This window comes from Ranitomeya variabilis, chromosome 3 (genome assembly GCF_051348905.1).
Source record: "Ranitomeya variabilis isolate aRanVar5 chromosome 3, aRanVar5.hap1, whole genome shotgun sequence".
Lineage (NCBI taxonomy): Eukaryota > Metazoa > Chordata > Amphibia > Anura > Dendrobatidae > Ranitomeya > Ranitomeya variabilis.
Genome location: NC_135234.1, coordinates 115,551,866 through 115,573,696, shown reverse-complemented (window position 1 = coordinate 115,573,696; position 21,831 = coordinate 115,551,866). Strand labels below are relative to the sequence as shown.

At 44.9% G+C, this 21,831-nt stretch overlaps 2 protein-coding genes across 3 annotated transcripts; both read right to left on the bottom strand.

Annotated features, from left to right (window-relative positions):
* Window positions 1-1,432: 1,432 nt before the first annotated feature.
* ABHD11 (abhydrolase domain containing 11) lies at window positions 1,433-21,539 on the bottom strand. Its single transcript, XM_077294556.1, has 6 exons — window positions 21,296-21,539; window positions 17,506-17,641; window positions 11,641-11,814; window positions 9,336-9,506; window positions 2,926-3,107; window positions 1,433-2,133 (listed from the first exon to the last, which is right to left on the bottom strand). Exons 1-6 carry the CDS (start codon window positions 21,409-21,411, stop codon window positions 1,995-1,997), a joined length of 918 nt encoding a protein of 305 aa, XP_077150671.1. The 5' UTR covers window positions 21,412-21,539; the 3' UTR covers window positions 1,433-1,994.
* Window positions 12,093-15,437, bottom strand: LOC143815407 (uncharacterized). 2 transcript variants are annotated; one of them, XM_077294559.1, is made up of 4 exons: window positions 15,329-15,402; window positions 14,900-15,125; window positions 14,497-14,656; window positions 12,093-14,418 (listed from the first exon to the last, which is right to left on the bottom strand). In XM_077294559.1, the coding sequence occupies exons 2-4, from the start codon at window positions 14,931-14,933 to the stop codon at window positions 13,827-13,829; spliced, it is 786 nt and encodes a 261-aa protein (XP_077150674.1). In that variant the 5' UTR covers window positions 14,934-15,125; window positions 15,329-15,402; the 3' UTR covers window positions 12,093-13,826. The 2 variants fall into 2 exon arrangements, with proteins under 2 accessions (XP_077150674.1, XP_077150673.1); XM_077294558.1 differs by having other exon boundaries at window positions 14,900-15,437.
* Window positions 21,540-21,831: the final 292 nt, after the last annotated feature.

Below are 21,831 nucleotides of genomic sequence, written 5' to 3'. Positions count from 1 at the left end.
TTTCTTTGTTATTTTTAGATTCTGTCTCTCACAGTTGAAGTGTACCTTACGTGTACGATAAATTCTCTCCATTCTTCGTAGGTTGGAAAACGCTCTATATACTGTGTAATGGCTGTGTCTGACTGTGCAAAAACATGATCTGTAGATATCACAACTCCTGGCTAGGGGAGATAAAATAAGTGATTATACAGAAGATCTATCAGGGCTTGCAGCTGCTGCTTTCTGTGAGGTAAAACAATTGCCCGGCTGAGGTATAACAGGAGTGAGTGTTTCTGACAAGTCTCCAGCACTCTGAGCCCATCATAAATCAATTCATTGGGGTAGGAGCCCCTCTGCCACTGAGCTTATATGTCTCACACTTGATTTATAATGAGCTTAGAGTGCTGACGATGTGGTAGAAATGCTCACTCTTGTAATAAAGTAAGTAGGGAAATGTAGCCCACAGAAAAAAAAACAGCTACGATCCCATGCTGTCCTATTTGTATACTCTTTTGCTTCCTTTTCTAGCCAAGAGATGCAGCATGTTCAGACCATGTTACTGCTTGATCAGACAAAACAATTATACAGTACACAGCAGGGACACATTTATAAGATTATCTCAGCACAGGAACGATTTTTGAACACATGCCAATTGTGGAATTTATTATTCCAAGATCTTTGATTAAACTATACACACTAGACTAACGTCGGCCAAACAGGCCAATATGGCAGGATCAGCCAACAGTCAAATCTGAATGGGACCTCCTGACTCTTCCCTGACAGATGATGTCAAGGGAAATAAGGGTCGGGTACTTTGAATCTTGACACTTATTTTTCAAGAGATGAGAAACCTCACTCTCTCATTTGAGAACACAAGAACGTTCGGCTGAGCCAAATTTTCATCTGTATGGAAGAGTTGGGAACGACTAGTGGGCTGTCAGCTATTCTATAGGCCAGCCATAACAACTTATTCACACCAAATCAGCATATTGGATTAAAGTCACATTTTCCACATAACAGAGGGGCAGGTTTCTAAATTAAAGGTTTGAGTTGTAAAAGCGCCAAGTCTCCTACATAGCTCTGTGGATAGTTTAATATGTATTTTAGGGCTGCCATACTCCCTTTAAGTATGGTGATGGGAATTTATATTAAAGGGAACCTGTCGCCCCCAAAATTGATGGTGAGGTAAGCCCACCGTCATCAGGGGCTTATCTACAGCATTCTGTAATGCTGTAGATAAGCCCCTGATGTTACCTGAAAGAGGAGAAAAAGAGGTTAGATTATACTCACCCAGGGGCGGTCCCGCTGCGGTCCGGTCAAATGGGCGTCTCAGGTCCGCTCCGGCGCCTCCTATCTTCATTCCATGACATCCTCTTCTTCTCTTCACGCTGCGGCTCCGGCGTACTTTGTCTGCCCTGTTGAGGGCAGAGCAAAGTACTGCAGTGCGCAGGCGCTGGGCCTCTCTGACCTTTACGGCGCCTGCGCACTGCAGTACTTTGCTCTGCCCTCAACAGGGCAGGCAAAGTACGCCGGAGCCGCGGAGTGAAGACCAGAAGAGGACGTCATGGATTGAAGATGGGAGGCGCTGTACAGGACCTGAGACGCCCCTGGGTGAGTATAATCTAACGTCTTTTTCTCCTCTTTCAGGTAACATCGGCGGCTTATCTACAGCATTACAGAATGCTGTAGATAAGCTCCTGATGACTGTGAGCTTACCTCATCATCGATTTTGGGGGTGACAGGTTCCCTTTAATATTGTCAGCCAATATGGCTGCAGTTCTTACTTTCCAACCAAAACAGAAACATGACAATATCTTTGAAATTAGAAAAGTCATACATTGACTGACTACTGCTCTACTTTCTGATTTACAGATGTATCCACGTTTTATGTTTTTTTCATTCATTTGTAAACCTAATAATGCTGCAATACAGTTTTTCCACAGTCTTTATGACAAATCACTTAACAAGTAGAACCATTTTCCACAGTTTGGATCTACAGAAAGGTCTGTCTTGTGTTACGTAGGCTCTACAAAGTGGCAGATGGCATCGAGGAAAAGCTGTGTCTGATCTGCGTGTACCCAGTGTCCTGCACCCTGAATGTATTCCACATTTGCACATGGGAAGAGGCGTTCTATGTCAGGGTAATTCTCGGAACTGAAAAATAAAATAAATAAAATTATGTAAAAAAATATTATACAGAAAATATGTTAAACCATTAAACTGAATTTTTTTTTCTTCTCTAGCAAGATGTTGTCGTTGGCACCTGCGCAATAACAGCTATTGGCGATCGCTGATAGAGGCTACTGCACAGGCTCGGCGGGGCCATCTTGGAGGAGGAAGTTTTTTCTTCTGTAGCAAGATGGCCATTTTCAAATGGATTTTTTTTTTTAAATATGAGGATAACCTCAACCATAATAATTATATGCACATTACACATGCGATTATTTTTTTTTTACAGTATGTATACATAATATTCATTAGAGTATGAGCATATCATTAACTCAAAACTGAAAATAAAGATTAAACAACAACCACAAGACAGATTTCATCAACCAAGGTATCATTGTAATCAGTATAACGGCGCCGACTTGACACTGTGTGTAGGTTAATGTACACAATCTTGCTGACAGGTTCTCTTTAAGGGGGCTTCAGTGCTTGAAAGTGTGAGCGCTGAAGCTTCACGATAGCTTACACAGCTTTGTACACCTGTATGATAGCTACTTAGCAATGGATTTTCTGGAAATTGTACTTTATTAGAACCATACAGCATTACCAAGCCCAGTTGCTTCTAACTGGCAAACAGGTCGATGGAACGAGGAAATTAACTGCTGATTGGCAGGCCCTAATATTGATGGCATAGCCTAAAAATAGGCCTTCAATATTGTTATCCTGGAATATGCCTTTAAAATGAATGTCTGTCATTTAACACAATGCCTGATAGTTCACCTGATGTATGGAGAATTAGCTCCTCCCAAGAAGAGCGTAGGTCCGGGGTAAGAGCAATGGAACTCTGGAAAGTCTAGTAAATCTTGGAGATGGTTTGAGATGGCATCAAGATTTACTCTCCATTTAAAATGGCCATTTTCTTGCACAAGGTTAGAGAGCAAAAACTGGCGAACAGATGCTTTCTGTAAAAAAAACATCAAAAGACAGATTAGAACAGTTGTAATTATTCTGCATTAAAGGGGTTTTCTAACTCATTCTTTTATATCATTTAGTGGTTGAGTGTGCTGTGAAAATAATAAACAGCACATACCTGCCGATCTTACTTGTGGATCCTCCACTGCTCCACCATCCAGCTGGCCGGGTCCCCCCGTGTGTCTCTTTTCTTCCGGTGTTGGTCACCCCTGTAGTCACTTATTGTTGGTGCATAAGTACTGCAGCCACATCAAGAGGAGAAGGAAGTGGGAAGAAGCAGTGGTTCAGGATGCACAGGTGGGATCACATGGTGAGTAGGTGCTGTTTATTATTTTTACAAGGTCTGTATGCGACAGAAAACCCCATTTAACTACTTTACATTTTAGAGATCTTCTATCAGAAATTGTGCTTCAATCCTGCACATTCTACGACTCACAGAAAAGCAGAAAATGTAGTCTGAGGATATGATCACGTGTATTTTAGCTGTGGATAACGATGGTATGGTGGAGTCCGTTGCGGCATATACTGCTGCACATTTCCCCACTTGGTCTGCAGTGTGCATCTCCTCTAAGGTCTTCTTCATCAGCTACAGTTTACATATGGTAGAACTTTTGATGTCTCCATGACAAACATTGTATAAACCTAGCTACACATGGGGATACATTATAATTTGAGATTAATCATCTGTTTGGTCCCCTTCCTTGATACTGGCTAGGGAAAAAAGAAAAACAACCAGAAAATGATATAAAAAAAGACATAATAAAAACTATGGAAAAACAATCCAAAAAACAGCAGCATCTATAACCATCGAAAAATCGCTTCGTAAATGACTGAAAAAATGACACAAAAGAAGCTTCAGGAAAAAAAAAACGATTGCTCTGAAATGTCTCCTGCGTGAAAGATACAGCAGGTTTGCCTGGGTTAAAATGACGTCATGTGCATATACCCTAAAGAGGTTTTATCACATAACCTCCTCTAATATATACAATAGGAAAACTAGACAAATCCTGTCTACTTTAGTATTTATAGTACTGACCTTTTAGAAGTTGGCAGAAATTGGGTTCACGTCTGTCTCACTATTTTAATAGCATTGTGAAACTTCCTGCTTCTGAGCTGGGATGTTGTCACGCACAGTGTAGGAACTACTAAGTGCCACACGAAGGGATAAGGAAAAGGGAATCCAACACTAGGGAAGGGGGGAGTGGAGACCCCTAGGCAGATCTATCACCCTTTCTGCCCTAAGCGCCCCTATATGGGTTCTGCACCTATCGCTGAGCAGGATACCTAACCCCTGCGATAAAAACTAGTTAATCCCCACTGCTATAGCTCCAAGCCTCAACAGGGAAATGGAAATATCACCAGCCACTCCCAGCAGCAAGCTGGGACTTATAAACACCCCAGTTCAGGCGTGTCAACTAGAGCCAGGGGAAGGTTGCCACTGGGTCCTAGAGTCAGAAGGACCAGGAAGAAGTCTGCAAAGCAAACTGCTGAGACCTTCTGAAGTCAGATGCAGAGCGACGGTCTGCAGCCTTTGATACACCTGTGATAGATGTATTACTGTGTGGGGGGAACTAAGAATGTGCAGCAAGGAAACAAATTGGGGATGTATGCTGCGTTCTCACTGCTTTGTTTACTTCTTGCTGATTGCCTAGTTATATTAACAATGTAAGATGGATTCTTGTGTATTATGGAGCAGTAAGAGACTCATCACAAAAGTACATTTGTCACCTATTCATGGGCTGTTTCTGTCACTTCAAAAAGTTTAAAAGAAGAAGCACTGTGCATACTTATTAACCCCTCAGTGCCACAGCCAATTTTTCATTTCAGTTTCTTTGTTTTTTCCCTTTCTCCAAAGAGTTATAGCTTTTTTTACATTTCTATTTTTTTGGAGGACAAGTGGTAGCTTTGATTGACACATTAATTTTTGATACAACGAATTGGAAAAAGGGAAAAAAAAACAAGTGTGAAAAAATCCACAATTCTGCCATTACTTGGTTTTTATGTTTACAAACGATTTTCCAGGTTAGTACAACTATGGTGATATTAAACTGGCAAAGTCTTTTCTTTTAAGTAAGCGATGGAAATAAGTACAGAAATGAAAAAAGAAAAAAAAAATGTGGTCTGTGACTTTGTGATAAATATTGCCTCCGGCACATATTTCAAGCTGCAAACCATCTTGGTCATCATGATGGTTTGCAGTCTGAAGAAACTCTGCTTGGGACATGTGTGTGTCAACTGTCAGGGGAGTAGAGTTTCGGAATGAACATAACTGATCTGCTCGCTCAGCTGTGAAGCAAGACTAAAGGAAAACTGAGCGCAATAGACTTTCTGTCTTCAGCTTCAGTTCTGTTGTATGGTCAGTCTCCATGTCCTGCTGAAAACCAGTCAGACTGACAGCAGAACAGGTTTACAAATCAGAGCCTAACAGTACTGAAGTTAGAAAAAAAAAAAACCTTTGTGCTTAGTCAGTCGAAGATATATATTTTTTTCTTTTCTCCTGTTACAGCTGTGGAGCGGAGTATGGATTGTTTGTTTACGATGCTACTCATCCGGCAGTTGAGACACATCCCCATTGACACTTCCCTCTCTGCTGCCACTAAACTTCTATCTCTCACTTCCTCCTTTGGCCTTGCTCAATGGTCTTCTACAGCCACTCACAAAGATGGTCACACACTGGATCTTATCTTCACCCGCCTCTGCTCCCTATCTAAGCTCTCTAACTCACCTCTTCCTCTTTCTGACCACAACCTGCTCACATTCTCTTCCCTCTCCACTCCCTGTCTACAATCCCCACCCCACAAACTTGCACACCCTCGCAGAAATCTTAAACACCTCGATCTACACTCACTTTCTGAATCCCTCCTCCCTCTCACAGACATAAGCTCCCTACACAATGCGGATGACGCCGCCACTCATTACAACACCACAATAGCTGTAGCCTTGGAATCGGTTGCCCCTCTCACACATACCAAAGCTCACAAAATCAACAGACAGCCTTGGCACACCCACCTGACCAAAGAACTGAGGCGAGCTTCCAGGGCTGCAGAGCGGAGATGGAAAAGATCCCACTCCAATGAGCACTTCATTGCATTCAAACAGTCCCTCACTACCTTCAAGACCACACTCGCCACAGCTAAACAAACCTACTTCTCATCTCTTATTTCCTCCCTGTCCCACAACCCCAAACAATTATTCAACACCTTCAACTCTCTCCTCCGCCCCCCAGCGCCTCCTCCCTCCCCACTCATCTCTGCTGAAGACTTTGCCTCATTTTTCAAGCAGAAGATTGAGAACATCAGAGACAGTTTCAGTCGACAACCCCCAGAACCCTTCCTCCCAACTACCCAGCCCTCCACCCCCAAAACCAACTTCTCCACCATTACAGAAGACAGACTCTCCACTCTACTCTCAAGATCGCATCTCACCACCTGTGCACTTGATCCGATCCCATCCCACTTCATCCCAAACCTCGCCACAGTCTTCATCCCAACCCTAACCCATCTCTTCAACCTATCACTAACAACTGGTGTTTTCCCCTCAAGCTTTAAACATGCCTCAATCACACCTATCCTCAAAAAGCCCTCTCTTGACCCATCCTCTGTATCTAGCTATCGCCCTATATCACTTCTCCCCTATGCCTCAAAACTACTGGAACAACACGTCCATCTTGAACTGTCCTCCCATCTATCTTCCTGCTCCCTCTTCGACCGCTTTCAATCTGGCTTCCGGTCACACCACTCCACTGAAACTGCCCTAACTAAGGTCACCAATGACCTATTAACCGCCAAGAGCAAGCGGCACTACTCTATCCTCCTCCTCCTGGACCTGTCCTCTGCCTTTGACACAGTGGACCATTCCCTGTTGCTGCAGACCCTCTCATCCCTTGGCATCACAGACTTGGCCCTATCCTGGATCTCATCATACCTAACAGACCGGACATTCACCGTCTCCCACTCACACACCACCTCCTCACCTCGCCCCCTATCTGTCGGAGTCCCGCAAGGTTCAGTTCTAGGGCCCCTGCTCTTCTCCATTTACACCTTTGGCCTGGGACAGCTCATAGAATCTCACGGCTTTCAGTATCACCTCTATGCTGATGACACACAGATCTACATCTCTGGACCAGATATCACCACCCTTCTAGCCAGAATCCCTCAATGTCTATCCGCTATTTCATCCTTCTTCTCCGCTAGATTTCTAAAACTTAACATGGACAAAACAGAATTCATCGTCTTTCCCCCATCTCACACGACCTCCCCAACAAACCTATCCATTACAGTAAACGGCTGCCCACTCTCCCCAGTCCCACAAGCCCGCTGTCTTGGGGTAATCCTTGACACTGATCTCTCCTTCAAACCACATATCCAAACCCTTTCCACTTCCTGCCGCCTCCAACTCAAAAATATTTCACGGATCCGTACATTCCTAAACCAAGAATCTGCAAAAACCCTAGTCCATGCCCTCATCATCTCCCGCCTTGACTACTGTAACCTCCTGCTCTGTGGCCTCCCCTCTAACACTCTCGCACCCCTCCAATCTATTCTAAACTCTGCTGCCCGACTAATCCACCTGTCCCCCCGGTATTCCCCGGCCTCTCCCCTCTGTCAATCCCTTCACTGGCTCCCCATTACCCAGCGACTCCAGTACAAAAGCCTAACCATGACATACAAAGCCATCCACAACCTGTCTCCTCCATACATCTGTGACCTCGTCTCCCGGTACTTTCCTGCACGCAACCTCCGATCCTCACAAGATCTCCTTCTCTACTCCCCTCTTATCTCCTCTTCACACAATCGCATACAAGATTTCTCTCGTGCATCCCCCCTACTCTGGAACTCTCTACCACAACATATCAGACTCTCGCCTACCATCGAAACCTTCAAAAAGAACCTGAAGACCCACCTCTTCCGACAAGCCTACAACCTACAATAACCACCAATCGACCAAACTGCTGCACGACCAGCTCTATCCTTACCTATTGTATCCTCACCTATTCTATCCTCACCCATCCCTTGTAGATTGTGAGCCCTCGCGGGCAGGGTCCTCTCTCCTCCTGTTCCAGTTGTGACTTGTATTGTTTAAGATTATTGTACTTGTTTTTATTATGTACACCCCTCCTCACATGTAAAGCGCCATGGAAAAAATGGCGCTATAATAATAAATAATAATAATAATAATATGTCTTGAGTAGTGTTGTTCCAGGTTGCAATCCTTCCTGACACGTAACTAGGATGGGTGGCAGCTTGAAATATGTGATGGCAGACATTTTTAACACATTCTCAGAGAACCCCTTTGAAGAGCAGCGATCAGAGTTAGGCTGTTACAGGAAGGCTTTAAACAACTGTCCCCACTATATAACTGGCACTTCCAAAACATATGCTAACAAACCTTCGATCTGCCAACCTAGGCAGCCGAAAAACTTGAAGAGATCCAGAGTACAATTAAAACAAGGCTTTATTAGTGGAAAACATATCCAGTGCCACAGTGCACAAGCACCTAAACAAGAGGTGGGGGACCACCACATATATCATGCTAAAAAGCATATCCTGCAATATGGAGCAGAATAATGCTGTATACACTTCAGGTACATAACACCAACTATTGCCTAAGCATATATCTATAGTGAAACTATTACAGTATAGAAGCTAATTGCGAAACGCGCGTTGGGGTGAGGTGGGACGCTGGACCAGCCACAGGTAGATATGGTGATTGCTGTTTTATATTTGGTACTTATACTGTAATAGTTTCACTATATATATGCTTAGGCAATAGTTGGTGTTATGTACCTGAAGTGTATACAGCATTATTCTGCTCCATATCGCAGGATATGCTTTTTAGCATGATATATGTGGTGGTCCCCCACCTCTTGTTTAGGTGCTTGTGCACTGTGGCACTGGATATGTTTTCCACTAATAAAGCCTTGTTTTAATTGTACTCTGGATCTCTTCAAGTTTTTCGGCTGCCTAGGTTGGCAGATCGAAGGTTTGTTAGCATATGTTACAGGAAGGCGCTGGCTGTATAACACAGATGCCATTTACTTTGTATTGTGTGGGTGCAACGGTATCTGATGTATGGCTGCACTTGCGGCAGATTATTTGGTGGGGAAATATATTTAATGGAATGAAGAGAAAATGCTCTCTTCTATCTGGATGTTTTATTACCACCTTCTGTGTCATCTCAAAGGGTGTAATTGAAAATTAAAGTTACACCGTCCATACCTTAACAACTGTACTCAGCTGCTCCTCTGCCAGTCTTCTGGCTGTAGATCTTGGCATCTTTCCTTCTAAACGTATATTCTGCATAACTTTAATATACTGAGGGAAACCAGTCTGCTGCGCTGTTGGAGAAGGACTCGTGTCTACGGAAACCAATTGCTCTACCATTTGGGGCTGAGAAAAAGAAGAGTCAACTTTGCTTCAATACATTAACCCCTTTAACCCCCGGAGCTTTTTTCGGATTTCCGTTTACATTTTTTGCCCCCCTCCTTCCCGGAGCCATAACTTTTTTATTTTTCTGTCAATATGGCCATGTGAGTGCTTATTGTTTGTGGGACGAGTTGTACTTTTTAACAACACCATTGGTTTTACCATGTCATGTACTAGAAAACAGGAAAAAAAATTCCAAGTGTGGTGAAATTGAAAAAAAAAAGTGCAATCCCACACTTGTTTTTTGTTTGGCCTTTTTGCTAAGTTCACTAAATGCTAAAACTGACCTGCCATTATGATTCTTCCAGGTCATTACAAGTTCATAGACATCAAACATGTCTAGGTTCTTTTTTATCTAAGGCTACGTTCACATTATCGTCTTTGGGCGCAGCGTCGTTGACGCAACGCAAAACGCATACACAACGCAGCTCTGTTTGACGCATGCGGCCAACCCATTACTTTTTACTGAAAAGGCGCATGCGTCGAACAACGCGGGTCAACGCAGGCACCTGCGCCCTATGCGTTTTACATAGACAGTATGTGTTTTTTTGGCGCATTTACAACGCAAGTGTGTTGCATGCGTTTTTTCCCGGAAATTCGACGCAGGAAAAATGCAACATGTAGCGTCGGCCGCGCCCTGTCTGTTGCGCCCAAATGACGCATGCGTCGTACAACGCTTGACAACGCATACCGGCGCATGTCCATCCGCCCCCCATGTTAAAGATAGGGGCGCATGACGCATGCGTCGGTATCCGTCGACGACGCTGCGCCCAAAGACGCTAATGTGAACGTAGCCTAAGTGGTGAAAAAAAATTCCAAACTTTGCCATAAAATTTTTAAAAAAAAAAAAAATTGCGCAATTTTTCAAGACCTGTATCGTCTCCATTTTTCGTGATCTTGGGTTGGGGAGGGCTTATTTTTTGCCTGCCGAGCTGATGTTTTTAATGATACCATTTGGGTGCAGATACGTTCTTTTGATTGCCTGTTATTGCATTTTAACGCAATATCGCGGTGACCAAAAAAACGTAGTCCTGGCGGTTTGAAATTTTTTCTCGCTATGCCCTTTAGCGATCAGGTTAATGCTTTTTTTTTTTTATAGATCGGGTGCTTTTGAAAGCAGCGATACCAAATATGTGTAGGTATATATATATATATATATGTTTTATTTTGAATGGGGCGAAAGTGGGGTGATTTGAACTTTTATATTTTTTCTATTTTTGTCATATTTTTAAAAACATTTTTTTTTTTTTACTTTTGCCATGCTTCAATAGCCTCCAGGGAAGGCTAGAAGCCAGCATAGCCTGATCGGCTCTGCTACATAGAAGCGATGCTCAGATCGCCCCTATGTAGCAGAATTACAGCATTGCTATGAGCGCCGACCACAGGGTGGCACTCACAGCAATCTGGCATCAACAACCATAGATGTCTTCAGGAGTCCTCTGGTTGTTATGCCAACGCATCGATGATCCCCGATCATGTGACGTGGGAGAAAATTAACTTTATGTCTCCTAGGAAAAGCCACTTACAGTGCTGCGAGTAGTCACTAAAATTGCTCCGGGCATGCCTGCATAACAAAGTTGGCGGCTCCCGGGAGAAATAAAGTTTATTTTCTCCCACGTGCCGGAGTTCGGGCACCCTCATAACATGATTAACTTGCAAATTAACCCTATATAGGCTGGGTAATAGCGTTGTTGGACCGGATAGGTTCCCTTTCCATTTGTTTAAATACAAATAATGTGTAGACAGAAATGAGAATATATCAGGCACAGCTTGTCCGGAAGATTGGTCCCATATTGACACAGCGTCTCAGAGTGTTCCCTTGTCTAGTAAAAATGCTAATTATACAGCACCACAAGAACAAAATGGACATCACCCTGAAGGAGACATGATGGAGCACAGCTGAGCCATATTCATGTCAATGTGGATGAGAGGCAATACTAGGCACAGCACTGATTTAGGATCACAATAGTCTCCTGGGGATTAATCAAAGCTAGTTCTCATCATCCAGCAGTGGGACGTTTTTATGCACATCTGTTTACAACCTCAGCATATAACTATGTTAAAATATATTGACAAACTTTGCATTTCTACTCCTTACTTCTTGCAGTGCCAAGGTCATGGCCGTCTTGCCTCCCATGCTGTGACCAATTAAGACACAACTGGAAATGTCTAACTGCTGCAAGAGGTGACGCACATCGCCACTCATCGCAGGGTACGTGATGAGATCACAATGTGGACTGCTGCCATGGTTGCGGGCATCTAACGTCAGCACCTGCAGAAAATACAACAAATGATACACTTGTATTATTTTGTAAAAGTACCTCTGCAAGAAACACATACACACTAAGGCTAGGTTCACATTGCGTCAAGTACATGGCGTTAAACGGATCCGTTAAACGCATGTACAGAAAAGGATCAAATTTGTTGAAAAATCGGCTTCACGTTAACGCTTGCGTTAACGCTTTTGACAGCGTTTTTCTCATTTTGATGTCCGTTCGCGATGTATCAGTTTGTCTGTGTTTGTCACTGTCAATAAAGTTTTTTTTTTTTTTTCTCCTTTTGTCCTCGTCGGGGTGTAGGTGCAGACTCATTCTCCATTTTGAAAGCATTGAGTGAACTTCTGCTAGCAAGATGTTTGTGTCTGAGCTGGTTCGATTTCGCTTGATGCGGTTGCGACTTCGCCAGAGAAAGCGTAGTTCGCAAAGGAGATATTGGATCCACGAAGTGAATTTCTTGCGGAGTACTTATGGTGCCTTTCACACCCTGTATCTTCAGCTTCGGGATCACCCTTCAAAATTCCAACGCTATCTACGGATGTCCATTGAGACCTTTGATGTTCTGCTTTCACATGTGAAGGATGAGATACATCATCAGCGCAGCACTTTCCGTGAAAGCATCTGTGCGGAGGAACGATTAGTAGTGACTGTGAGGTAATTATGAAATTTTTTCTCATTCTATTGACAAAGACTAGATCTAGGTATCGTGGGGCATAATGGTCATTTAGCAATTGTATATTCTATTTATGTAGCCTTTTAGTTGTCCTTAAAAATCCTAAACATTTTTTTTTTTTTTCTTTTTCAATGCCGACAGATATCTGTCTACCGGAGAATCTTTTGCGTCACTGCATTACCAATTTAGACTGGGGAAGTCAACAATTTGCCAACTGGTTCGGGAAACTTGTGATGCCATTTGGAACAACTTGCAACCACTTGTGCTACCAACCCCAACATCAGAAATGTGGCTAGCGATTTCCCAACAGTTCGAGGATGTGGCTAATTTCCCCAATTGTATTGGTGCCGTGGACGGCAAGCACATACGGATTCAGAAACCAGCGCATAGTGGGTCCCTGTACTATAATTATAAAAAATACTTCTCGATAATCTTGATGGCTATTGCGGATGCAAGATACCGGTTTGTAGCTGTGGATATTGGTGCGTATGGCCGTACTAACGATTCAAGAGTCTTCAGAGACTCCAACATGGGGAGATGTTTGTATAGCAACAATTTTAACTTGCCCTCATCACGACCTCTACCGGGGACCGAAGACCCAAGTTTGCCCTTTGTTTTAGTTGGTGATGAGGCATTCCAACTTGGGCAAAATCTCCTCAAACCGTACTCAAGCCGCAGTCTGAACTCCACCAAGCGCATTTTTAATTATCGCTTGAGCCGGGCAAGACGTTATGTGGAGTGCGCCTTTGGGATTTTGACATTAAAATGGCGAATTCTACTAACGTGCATGCAACTGCAACCAGAAAATGTGGACCGTGTTGTGAAGGCATGCATCTGTCTGCATAATTTTGTGGCCAGACATGAACCCCAGGTGGTTGACCCCGATGAATGTGAGTCGAACCTCATGAGCATTGAATCTACTGCTGTTCGGTCTGCAGCACAAATAATGAGGATCCGTGACCAATTTGCACAGTACTTCATACATGAGGGGCATGTTCCATGGCAAGACAGACACGTGTAAAATTTATTTCAAGTCTGAAGCTGTGTCCTGATGTGTTTTTTGTTTTTTGGGTTTTTTTTATTTCCCATATGTCTTGTAAAATATGTCTTGTAAAATGTTACATTACTGTTATGTTGTATTCACAGTCATACAAGAATCAGATTTTAAACAGTTTACTTAAGTTTCTGAATTTTTATGAAAGAACAGTTGTGAACTTGTTACATATGATATCCCATAGGGATGTAAAAAAACACACACGAAATTGGGTGGTAAAAAAACAATAAACCAAAGAACGTGAAACACAGTTTGCACCTGGCTGGGGACACTGAGCTGTACTATAGACTCTGGTATTGTGCGGGCGTATTGTCTGCCCAGGTGTATGATGGACTGCTACTTTGTCTCTGATGTTCCATGCTCGTTTCACACCGGGCTCTATATTGAGGGTTGTAGGCCGGCATGTCTATGCTTCTGGTTCTCGATGGAGCTGGCTCCTGGGGTCCCACAAATTCCTCAAGAAGGTCATTCAGTCTTTGCCGAAACAAAAGGTTTCTGTGTGCCGGGATATTTTGTGCTACGGGAACATAGGACAAAAAAAGTAGCTTCCACTCATTTGCAGAATATACAGACTCGCGAGATTGTAAGTCGGTAATTTCCCGCCTCAGGTCTTTCAGTTCACTCCGACACATGTCCTCAACCCGCTGAAGTCCATCGACAATAATGGCATCAGCTTCATCTTTTTGTGAAGCTCGCTTGCGTCCACGCACTGATTGCAACCGGGCACTCACACCTGAAGCCACAGTGCTTCTCTCCCCAGATCGTGGCTCGCTGATGACAGAGACGTCTTCAGTGCCCGTCTGCTGACTTGGTTCCAGTGGAGATGGCTCCAGTTCTTCTGCCTGTCTAGGCGCGGCGGTACTGCATATCGTGCTGGAACCAAAAAAAAATATATATTTAGCTTTAATTTTTAAACAATTTTGTCTCGCACGCAGACTAATTTGTACTTACGAGCGCTGAGACACTGTTTTTTGAAGAAAGAGCAATTGCTCGTAATGCACATACGGGGTCACCCGTTTGGCACCTGATCCACTTGGTGGATTTTGACTATTCCGGTAGTCACGGACAAAGCGGTCCCTTATTGATTTCCAACGGGTATGGACCGCATCCGCTGTAATTTTTAAAAAAAGGTAAAAAAAATATATATATATATATATATATATATATATATTAGTAGACAGTTCTTATTTTGATAGTTTAAAAATTGTGTATAGTTAGTTAAGATAGTTGATATATAGCTAGTAGATAGATAGTTGATAGATAGTAATTATAGATGATAGAGATATAGTTTAGTGTATAGGTAGTTGATAGTTCAGAGATAGATAGTAGACAATTTAACATCACCAATATTTACCAATTTTTTTCTTTGAGGTTGACGACTTCTCCATGTATCGGGGATCGAAGTGAGAGATAATTTGATCCCACAACTTCCGGTTCTTTACTATGTCATGGTGGGAGCTGTCGCTTTGGTCCCATATTGAGGGGTTGGCTTCCACAAGGTTGATCAGTGTCTCATTGTGAATGGTCAACGGCTCTTCATCAACCACAATCCTTTTTTTTTTTTGGCTTGCTGACTTGGACTATGTAAACACAAAGCGTAATGTTGAAAGGTTCAATTATAGATAGATACAGAGATAGATAGATACAGAGATAGATAGATAGATACATAGATAGATACAGCGAAAGATAGAGAGAGAGAGAGATAGTGGATAGATAGTTTATAGATATAGCAGATAGAAAGTGAATAGATAGATTGTAGATACATTTCTAGTTTTATATTTACCACTGGCAGTTGTGGAGACGACAGACGGCGAGGAACCTTCTTCCTCTTGTGTCCTCCGTGTGCCACAACCTATTGAGTATGTAAATGGAAAAAAAAATTACATTTCTTTGATCAATAAATTTATGTTTGCAAAACTTAAAAATGTCTGCTATGTACCTTTGTTGGTTTTGCCTGTTTTTTTTGGGGGGGCCTAGCAGCCTCGGGCTCCGAAGACTCCTATTTGCAATAGAAACATGATTATACATATATATATAGCTTAATACACTGAATTTTCACACAAATTTTAGTGGTTTTTTAAAGTGCAAGCCTACCGACTGAGAAGAAAAAACCGCAGACACGCTGCTGCTGCTGCTGCTTCCCTCGCTATCCGACATCTGCAACAAAGCAATACATTTTTAGTACACACACATCCGTCGTACAATACAGACTCCCATGATGTATACAGAGATATCTACTATATAATTGTCTAGGGAACTTCCGTCTTTCTGTCCTTCTGTCACGGTATTAATTCGCTGATTGGCCTCGGCAGCTGCCTGTCATGGCTGCCGCGGCCAATCAGCGACGCACACAGTCAGAAAAAAAAGGGCCGCCCCGCACTCACTGCCCGGCGCCCGCATACACCCCTCTGCTCACCGCTCACACAGGGTACTGTGACAAACGTCGCTGTGCAATATACTACGTGACTGGGTTCTGTATACTACGTCGCTGGGTGCTGTATACTACTTCACTGTGCAATACACTACGTGGCTCTGTGATGTATACTACGTCACTGGGCAATATACTACGTAGCTGGGCAATATACTACATGCTACATGGCTGGGCAATATACTACGTGGACATGCATATTCTAGAATACCCAATGCATTATCGGGCCACCATCTAGTATATATATATATATATATATATATATATATATATATATATATATATATATATATACAAATGTACTTACATTTCCTGTGATCTTTTGCAAGACACTTTTTCTCTGGTGTGCAGCAGGCCTCAGGATGTGCGCTGGGGACAGTAATGGCCGAAATCCTGTTTCCTGTCACATGACCACATGGACATCCCTCAAACGCTATTAAAACGTATGGTTCTTTTTTGAAATTTATCAAGATTTGCGTCTGGCTGCGTTTGCAATAGACATCAATGGCAGAATTAACGCTTCCGTTAGTATTGCGTTAGCTTGGCCGGACCCAAAAACGCTGCAAGCCGCGTTCCAAGGTCCGTCAGAAAAAAACGTTATGTGACTAACGCATGCCAAATTTGGCATGCGTCACGAGGCGTCAGACAATGCAAGTCTATGGGCGCGTTAGTATGTGCGTTATATTGCGTTTTCACTACTTAAAAACGTGTCCGTTAGACGGACTCACCTAGCGCAATGTGAACCTAGCCTTAGTGTGGCACACACAGACACAAAATGCAAAGACTGAGTCATATTTCATATTGCCTACACCTGTTACTTTCCACAGGTGAGTTTGAACAAGCATCATATGCTTGAAACAAAGTTGTTTACCCACAATTTTGGAAAGGTGACAATTTTGTCTGGCCCATTTTGGGGTTTTTGTGTGAAATCATGTCCAAATGGGGCAAATATATAATTTTAAAGAGATATATGTGCCCAGTAAGAGTCAGAGACATGTTGTTTGGACTTGTGTTGCCTCCCTGTCTCTGCTATTAGAGGATCAATGTTTAAAGCAATAAAATTGTTCTACATTTTGAGAAACAATAATACCAAAATACTTAAAATTGTCAGCTATTGGTACACAAACATCTTGAGTCTGGCTTTGACTATTAGAAGGTGACAGATGGGACAGAATTGATTTATGCCAATTAACCTTGACTCAAAAAAAACGACCCAAACCCAACCAAAGCTTTCTTTACGTCTCAGTTCAGACCATGTTGGGCTGTTGGTGGCTTGCGTCTGAAGCAAAGAAAAACATATTTCATACATGCTCCCATAGACTTCAATTATACAGAGTCCAAAACATATAACTTTGGATGCTTGACCTTTTTATCAGTGTTGCCTATGTTTCTGAACATAGTAGTATGATGGTCAACTTGTTAGCGAGCGTAATCTGACAAGGGCTGCTGGTTTGAGATCTATTTCATATTTCAGACCTGAAACATGAGAACGGCTTTCTAGAGACTTTGATGGTAACGTGACAAGCACTTACCTTTCTACCTGTCCGGCTCACCAAAGCTCGAGCAATAGACTGAAAGTTTGATTTGCTACCAAACAATCCATGAAGCAAGACAAGGGGTGGTCCAGGTGCCGTTCCCTCATACACGTCATAGGACAAAGTGACAATGCTGTGAGGCACAAAAAAAATAAACTGTTAAATGTGGCTCCATGAGAAGATATTTCAAAGTATAAGCCACTAAAATGCACTCAACTTTTGGAAAAGAAGGTTGAATGTTAACTCACAAAACCACAAATGTATACGACAACCTGCACTGTGATCCAATAGATCAGTGTTTCTCAACTCCAGTCCTCAAGACCCACCAACAGGTCATGTTTTCAGGATTTTCTTAGTATTAAACAGGTGATAATGTCATCAACTGCTCAAGCATTAATTCCATCACCTATGCAGTATTAAGGAAATCCTGAAAACATGACCTGTTGGTGGGTCTTGAGGACTGGAGTTGAGAAACACTGCTCTAGATAGATGTCCTCCATCAAGGTTCATGCAGCATGAACATTGTCAGAAACCTTATCAATTTACAGTTTAGGCACTTGGAGGCACAATGGGAGCAGAACTAGCTCATCTGTAGATTAAACAGTCCCTGTTAAACATCAAAAAGGTTAAAGGCTGATCAGACATAATGTTACCTCATAAGGCCCCAAACACATTAGACTATACTTGGCCAAACCTACATTGGCCAACACTCTAATGCACAGAGGCCTCCAGACTCACCTCCGATAGATTATGTCAGGGGAAAGAAGAACTCAAAACGTTGGATTTGCAATGGCTGATACTTCTGCTCTCCCCTGAGATAAGGCACAACCGTAAAGAACAAATGAGAACTCGGCAGAGGGTTCCTGTCATGGAGCTGCGAGGAGAGGTTTTTCCAGCCAAACGATCAACTCACCTTGGGCCTTCAGACCCTACAAGATTGAGTAAGTATTTTCCCTTTTTGGGAGGGCTTATTTTTGAGCAGCAGAGTTGTAGTTTTTATTGGCACAATTTTGGGGCATAAAAAAAAATGAAATTCCAACTTTGTTTTACATACAGTATTTAACATAACATGTTAAATGGGTTGTCCCATAAACATACAGTATATCAGCTATCCACATGATAGAAGTATGTGATCCCTAGGGGGCAGCCCTGACCCCCAGCCATTCACAGCCAAGTTCCCTTGGCTCAGTTTACACATAATCTGCAAGGAGGATTTCACCCCCAAACTATTTATAAGCATGTAACTCTTTTAAATACAAGTCTAGTAATACCTTTACATGACCAGTCTGATCCTCCATTACCGAGAAATCAGAATTTCAATGAATATGTAAATGAGTCGGTAGAGCTGAAGCCTCTGTCACTCCAGCTCTACTCTCTGGGAGTTTGGTGTGGGAGAACCTGACCTCAACCACATCCACCACTTCTGGGATGAACTAGAATGGAGACTATGAACCCAGCCCTCTCCTCCAACATCAGTGTCTGATCTCACAAATACTATGGATATATGTGAAGCAATTCCCACAGACACCCCCAAAATTTTATAGAAATCCTTCCCAGAAGAGTGGAAGCTTTGATATCTGCGGAGTCTTGATACTTCTGTATTTACGCCTGGGATGGGAGAAAAGCTGCTGTAGGTGACATGAGGGGGGCGCTGTGCATGTACATGGGGCTGCTGACGCTCCTGTAGATGACACAAGGGGGCGCTGAGCATGTACATGGGGCTGATGATGCTCCTACATGGGGCTGCTGACGCTCCTGTAGATGACACAAGGGGGCGCTGTGCATGTACATGGGGCTGCTGACGCTCCTGTAGGTGACACAAGGGGGCGCTGTGCATGTACATGGGGCTGCTGACGCTCCTGTAGGTGACACAAGGGGGCGCTGTGCATGTACATGGGGCTGCTGACGCTCCTGTAGGTGACACAAGGGGGCGCTGTGCATGTACATGGGGCTGCTGACGCTCCTGTAGGTGACACAAGGGGGCGCTGTGCATGTACATGGAGCGCTGTGCATGTACATGGGGCTGCTGATGCTCCTGTAGGTGACACAAGGGGGCGCTGTGCATGTACATGGGGCGCTGTGCATGTACATGGGGCTGCTGATGCTCCTGTAGGTGACACAAGGGGGCACTGTGCATGTACATGGGGCCGCTGACGCTACTGTAGGTGACACAAGGGGGCGCTGTGCATGTACATGGGGCTGCTGACATTTTGGCTGTGTGATAGCACTGCTTGCTGCGCTCTGCAATACTGTGACATCCGTATCCGTGGGCGCTAATATGTGTATAACTGACGGTAGCGGCGCAGTGTGCACAGGGCTCTCTTCAGCTCATAGTGCAGGTCTTTTCTCCCATCATGAGATCAGATTCAACAAGTGGAGGAAAATAAGTGTCAAATCTGCGCTGCTGAAGGATCCAGGACGTCGGCTTCATTCTTTAAAATCCTTTATTCTGCACAGGTTTAACATTCAACGCCATTCAAGGTCACACAGGACCCCTTCTTCAGGACTGAAACCCCTTCCTTTCTTATGTGAAACCCCATTGGTTTCTGACTGGTTTTACCAGTTAAGACCCTACTGCACTTGTGTTTGCTCCCAGTTTCCTATGGTAATATAGCATAGGCTCAGAAACATGAAGGTGGCGCAGCGCCCCATAACCACAGAGGTGGCCACCAGGGTCTGCACCCTTGCCGGGGTCACTACGCCCCATAACCACAGCGGTGGCAGCCAGGGTCTGCGCCCTTGCCGGGGTCACTACGCCCCACAACCACAGCGGTGGATGCCAGGGTCTGCGCCCTTGGCGGGGTCACTACGCCCCACAACCACAGCGGTGGCCGCCAGGGTCTGCGCCCTTGCCGGGGTCACTACGCCCCACAACCACAGCGGTGGCCACCAGGGTCTGCGCCCTTGCCGGGGTCACTACGCCCCACAACCACAGCGGTGGCCACCAGGGTCTGCGCCCTTGCCGGGGTCACTACGCCCCACAACGGTGGGCGCCAGGGTCTGCGCCCTTGCCGGGGTCAGTACGCCCCATAACCACAGCGGTGGCCGCCAGGGTCTGCGCCCTTGCCGGGGTCACTACGCCCCACAACCACAGCGGTGGCCACCAGGGTCTGCGCCCTTGCCAGGGTCACTACGCCCCACAACGGTGGGCGCCAGGGTCTGCGCCCTTGCCGGGGTCAGTACGCCCCATAACCACAGCGGTGGCCGCCAGGGTCTGCGCCCCTTGCCGGGGTCACTACGCCCCACAACCACAGCGGTGGCCGCCAGGGCCTGCGCCCTTGCCGGCGTCACTACGCCTCATAACCACAGCGGTGGCCGCCAGGGTCTGCGCCCTTGCCGGTGTCACTACGCCTCATAACCACAGCGGTGGCCGCCAGGGTCTGCGCCCTTGCCGGGGTCACTACGCCCCACAACCACAGCGGTGGCCGCCAGGGTCTGCGCCCTTGCCGGGGTCACTACGCCCCACAACCACAGCGGTGGCCGCCAGGGTCTGCGCCCTTGCCGGGGTCACTACGCCCCACAACCACAGCGGTGGCCGCCAGGGTCTGCGCCCTTGCCGGGGTCACTACTGTACACGTGTTCTCAGCTCTGTCCCTGTACTAATAACTGCTCAGCCCAGACTACAGAACACGCCACGGACACACGCCTGAGGCCACCAGGGGGCGCCACACGTCCGCACATCTATGGGAACCACATTCTCATCTGTGAAAACATTTTCTGTCATAAATGCAAGTGACATGGGATTACAGTACGCCGGCGCCACGTAATGACGTCATCACGCACTCACCCGCCATGGCTTTTACGGTGTGTTGGGATAGAAGGTCTGGCGCCCAGTGCGATTCTTGTTAGCAGTCCCCAGGTCCGGCAGCTCCTGAAGGACACGTGACACACCAGCGGCGGCATTCTGGGCGTCTATTGCGGCCGGTGACAGCTCAGGCGCCAAAGGGTAGACGGAATCTCTACAGCGGTAACAGACGGAGTAGGCGGGGCTTCGCCCGTGTCACATGATCTTGCCAGTACCGAACCATGTTTACTACTGGCGAAACCAGAGGCAACTTAGCGCATGTGCGAGGGGATGTAGGACTGAGCGCATGCGCAGGGATGTAAGGCACGGCAGCCGGGCAGTAGCCATCCATAGCTCAGCAGCGCAATGGTGTCATGGAAAGAAAGGAGCTAAGCACAGCTCTCTCCATGACTACAGTACATGACACACCATATTCTACTATTACTGACAGGCGGTAGCTAAACCGACACTGAAGCAGCTCCCTAGGTCTCAGGATGACGGAGTGTCCTGGCAATTCGTGATAAAGTGAGGGCCCATCT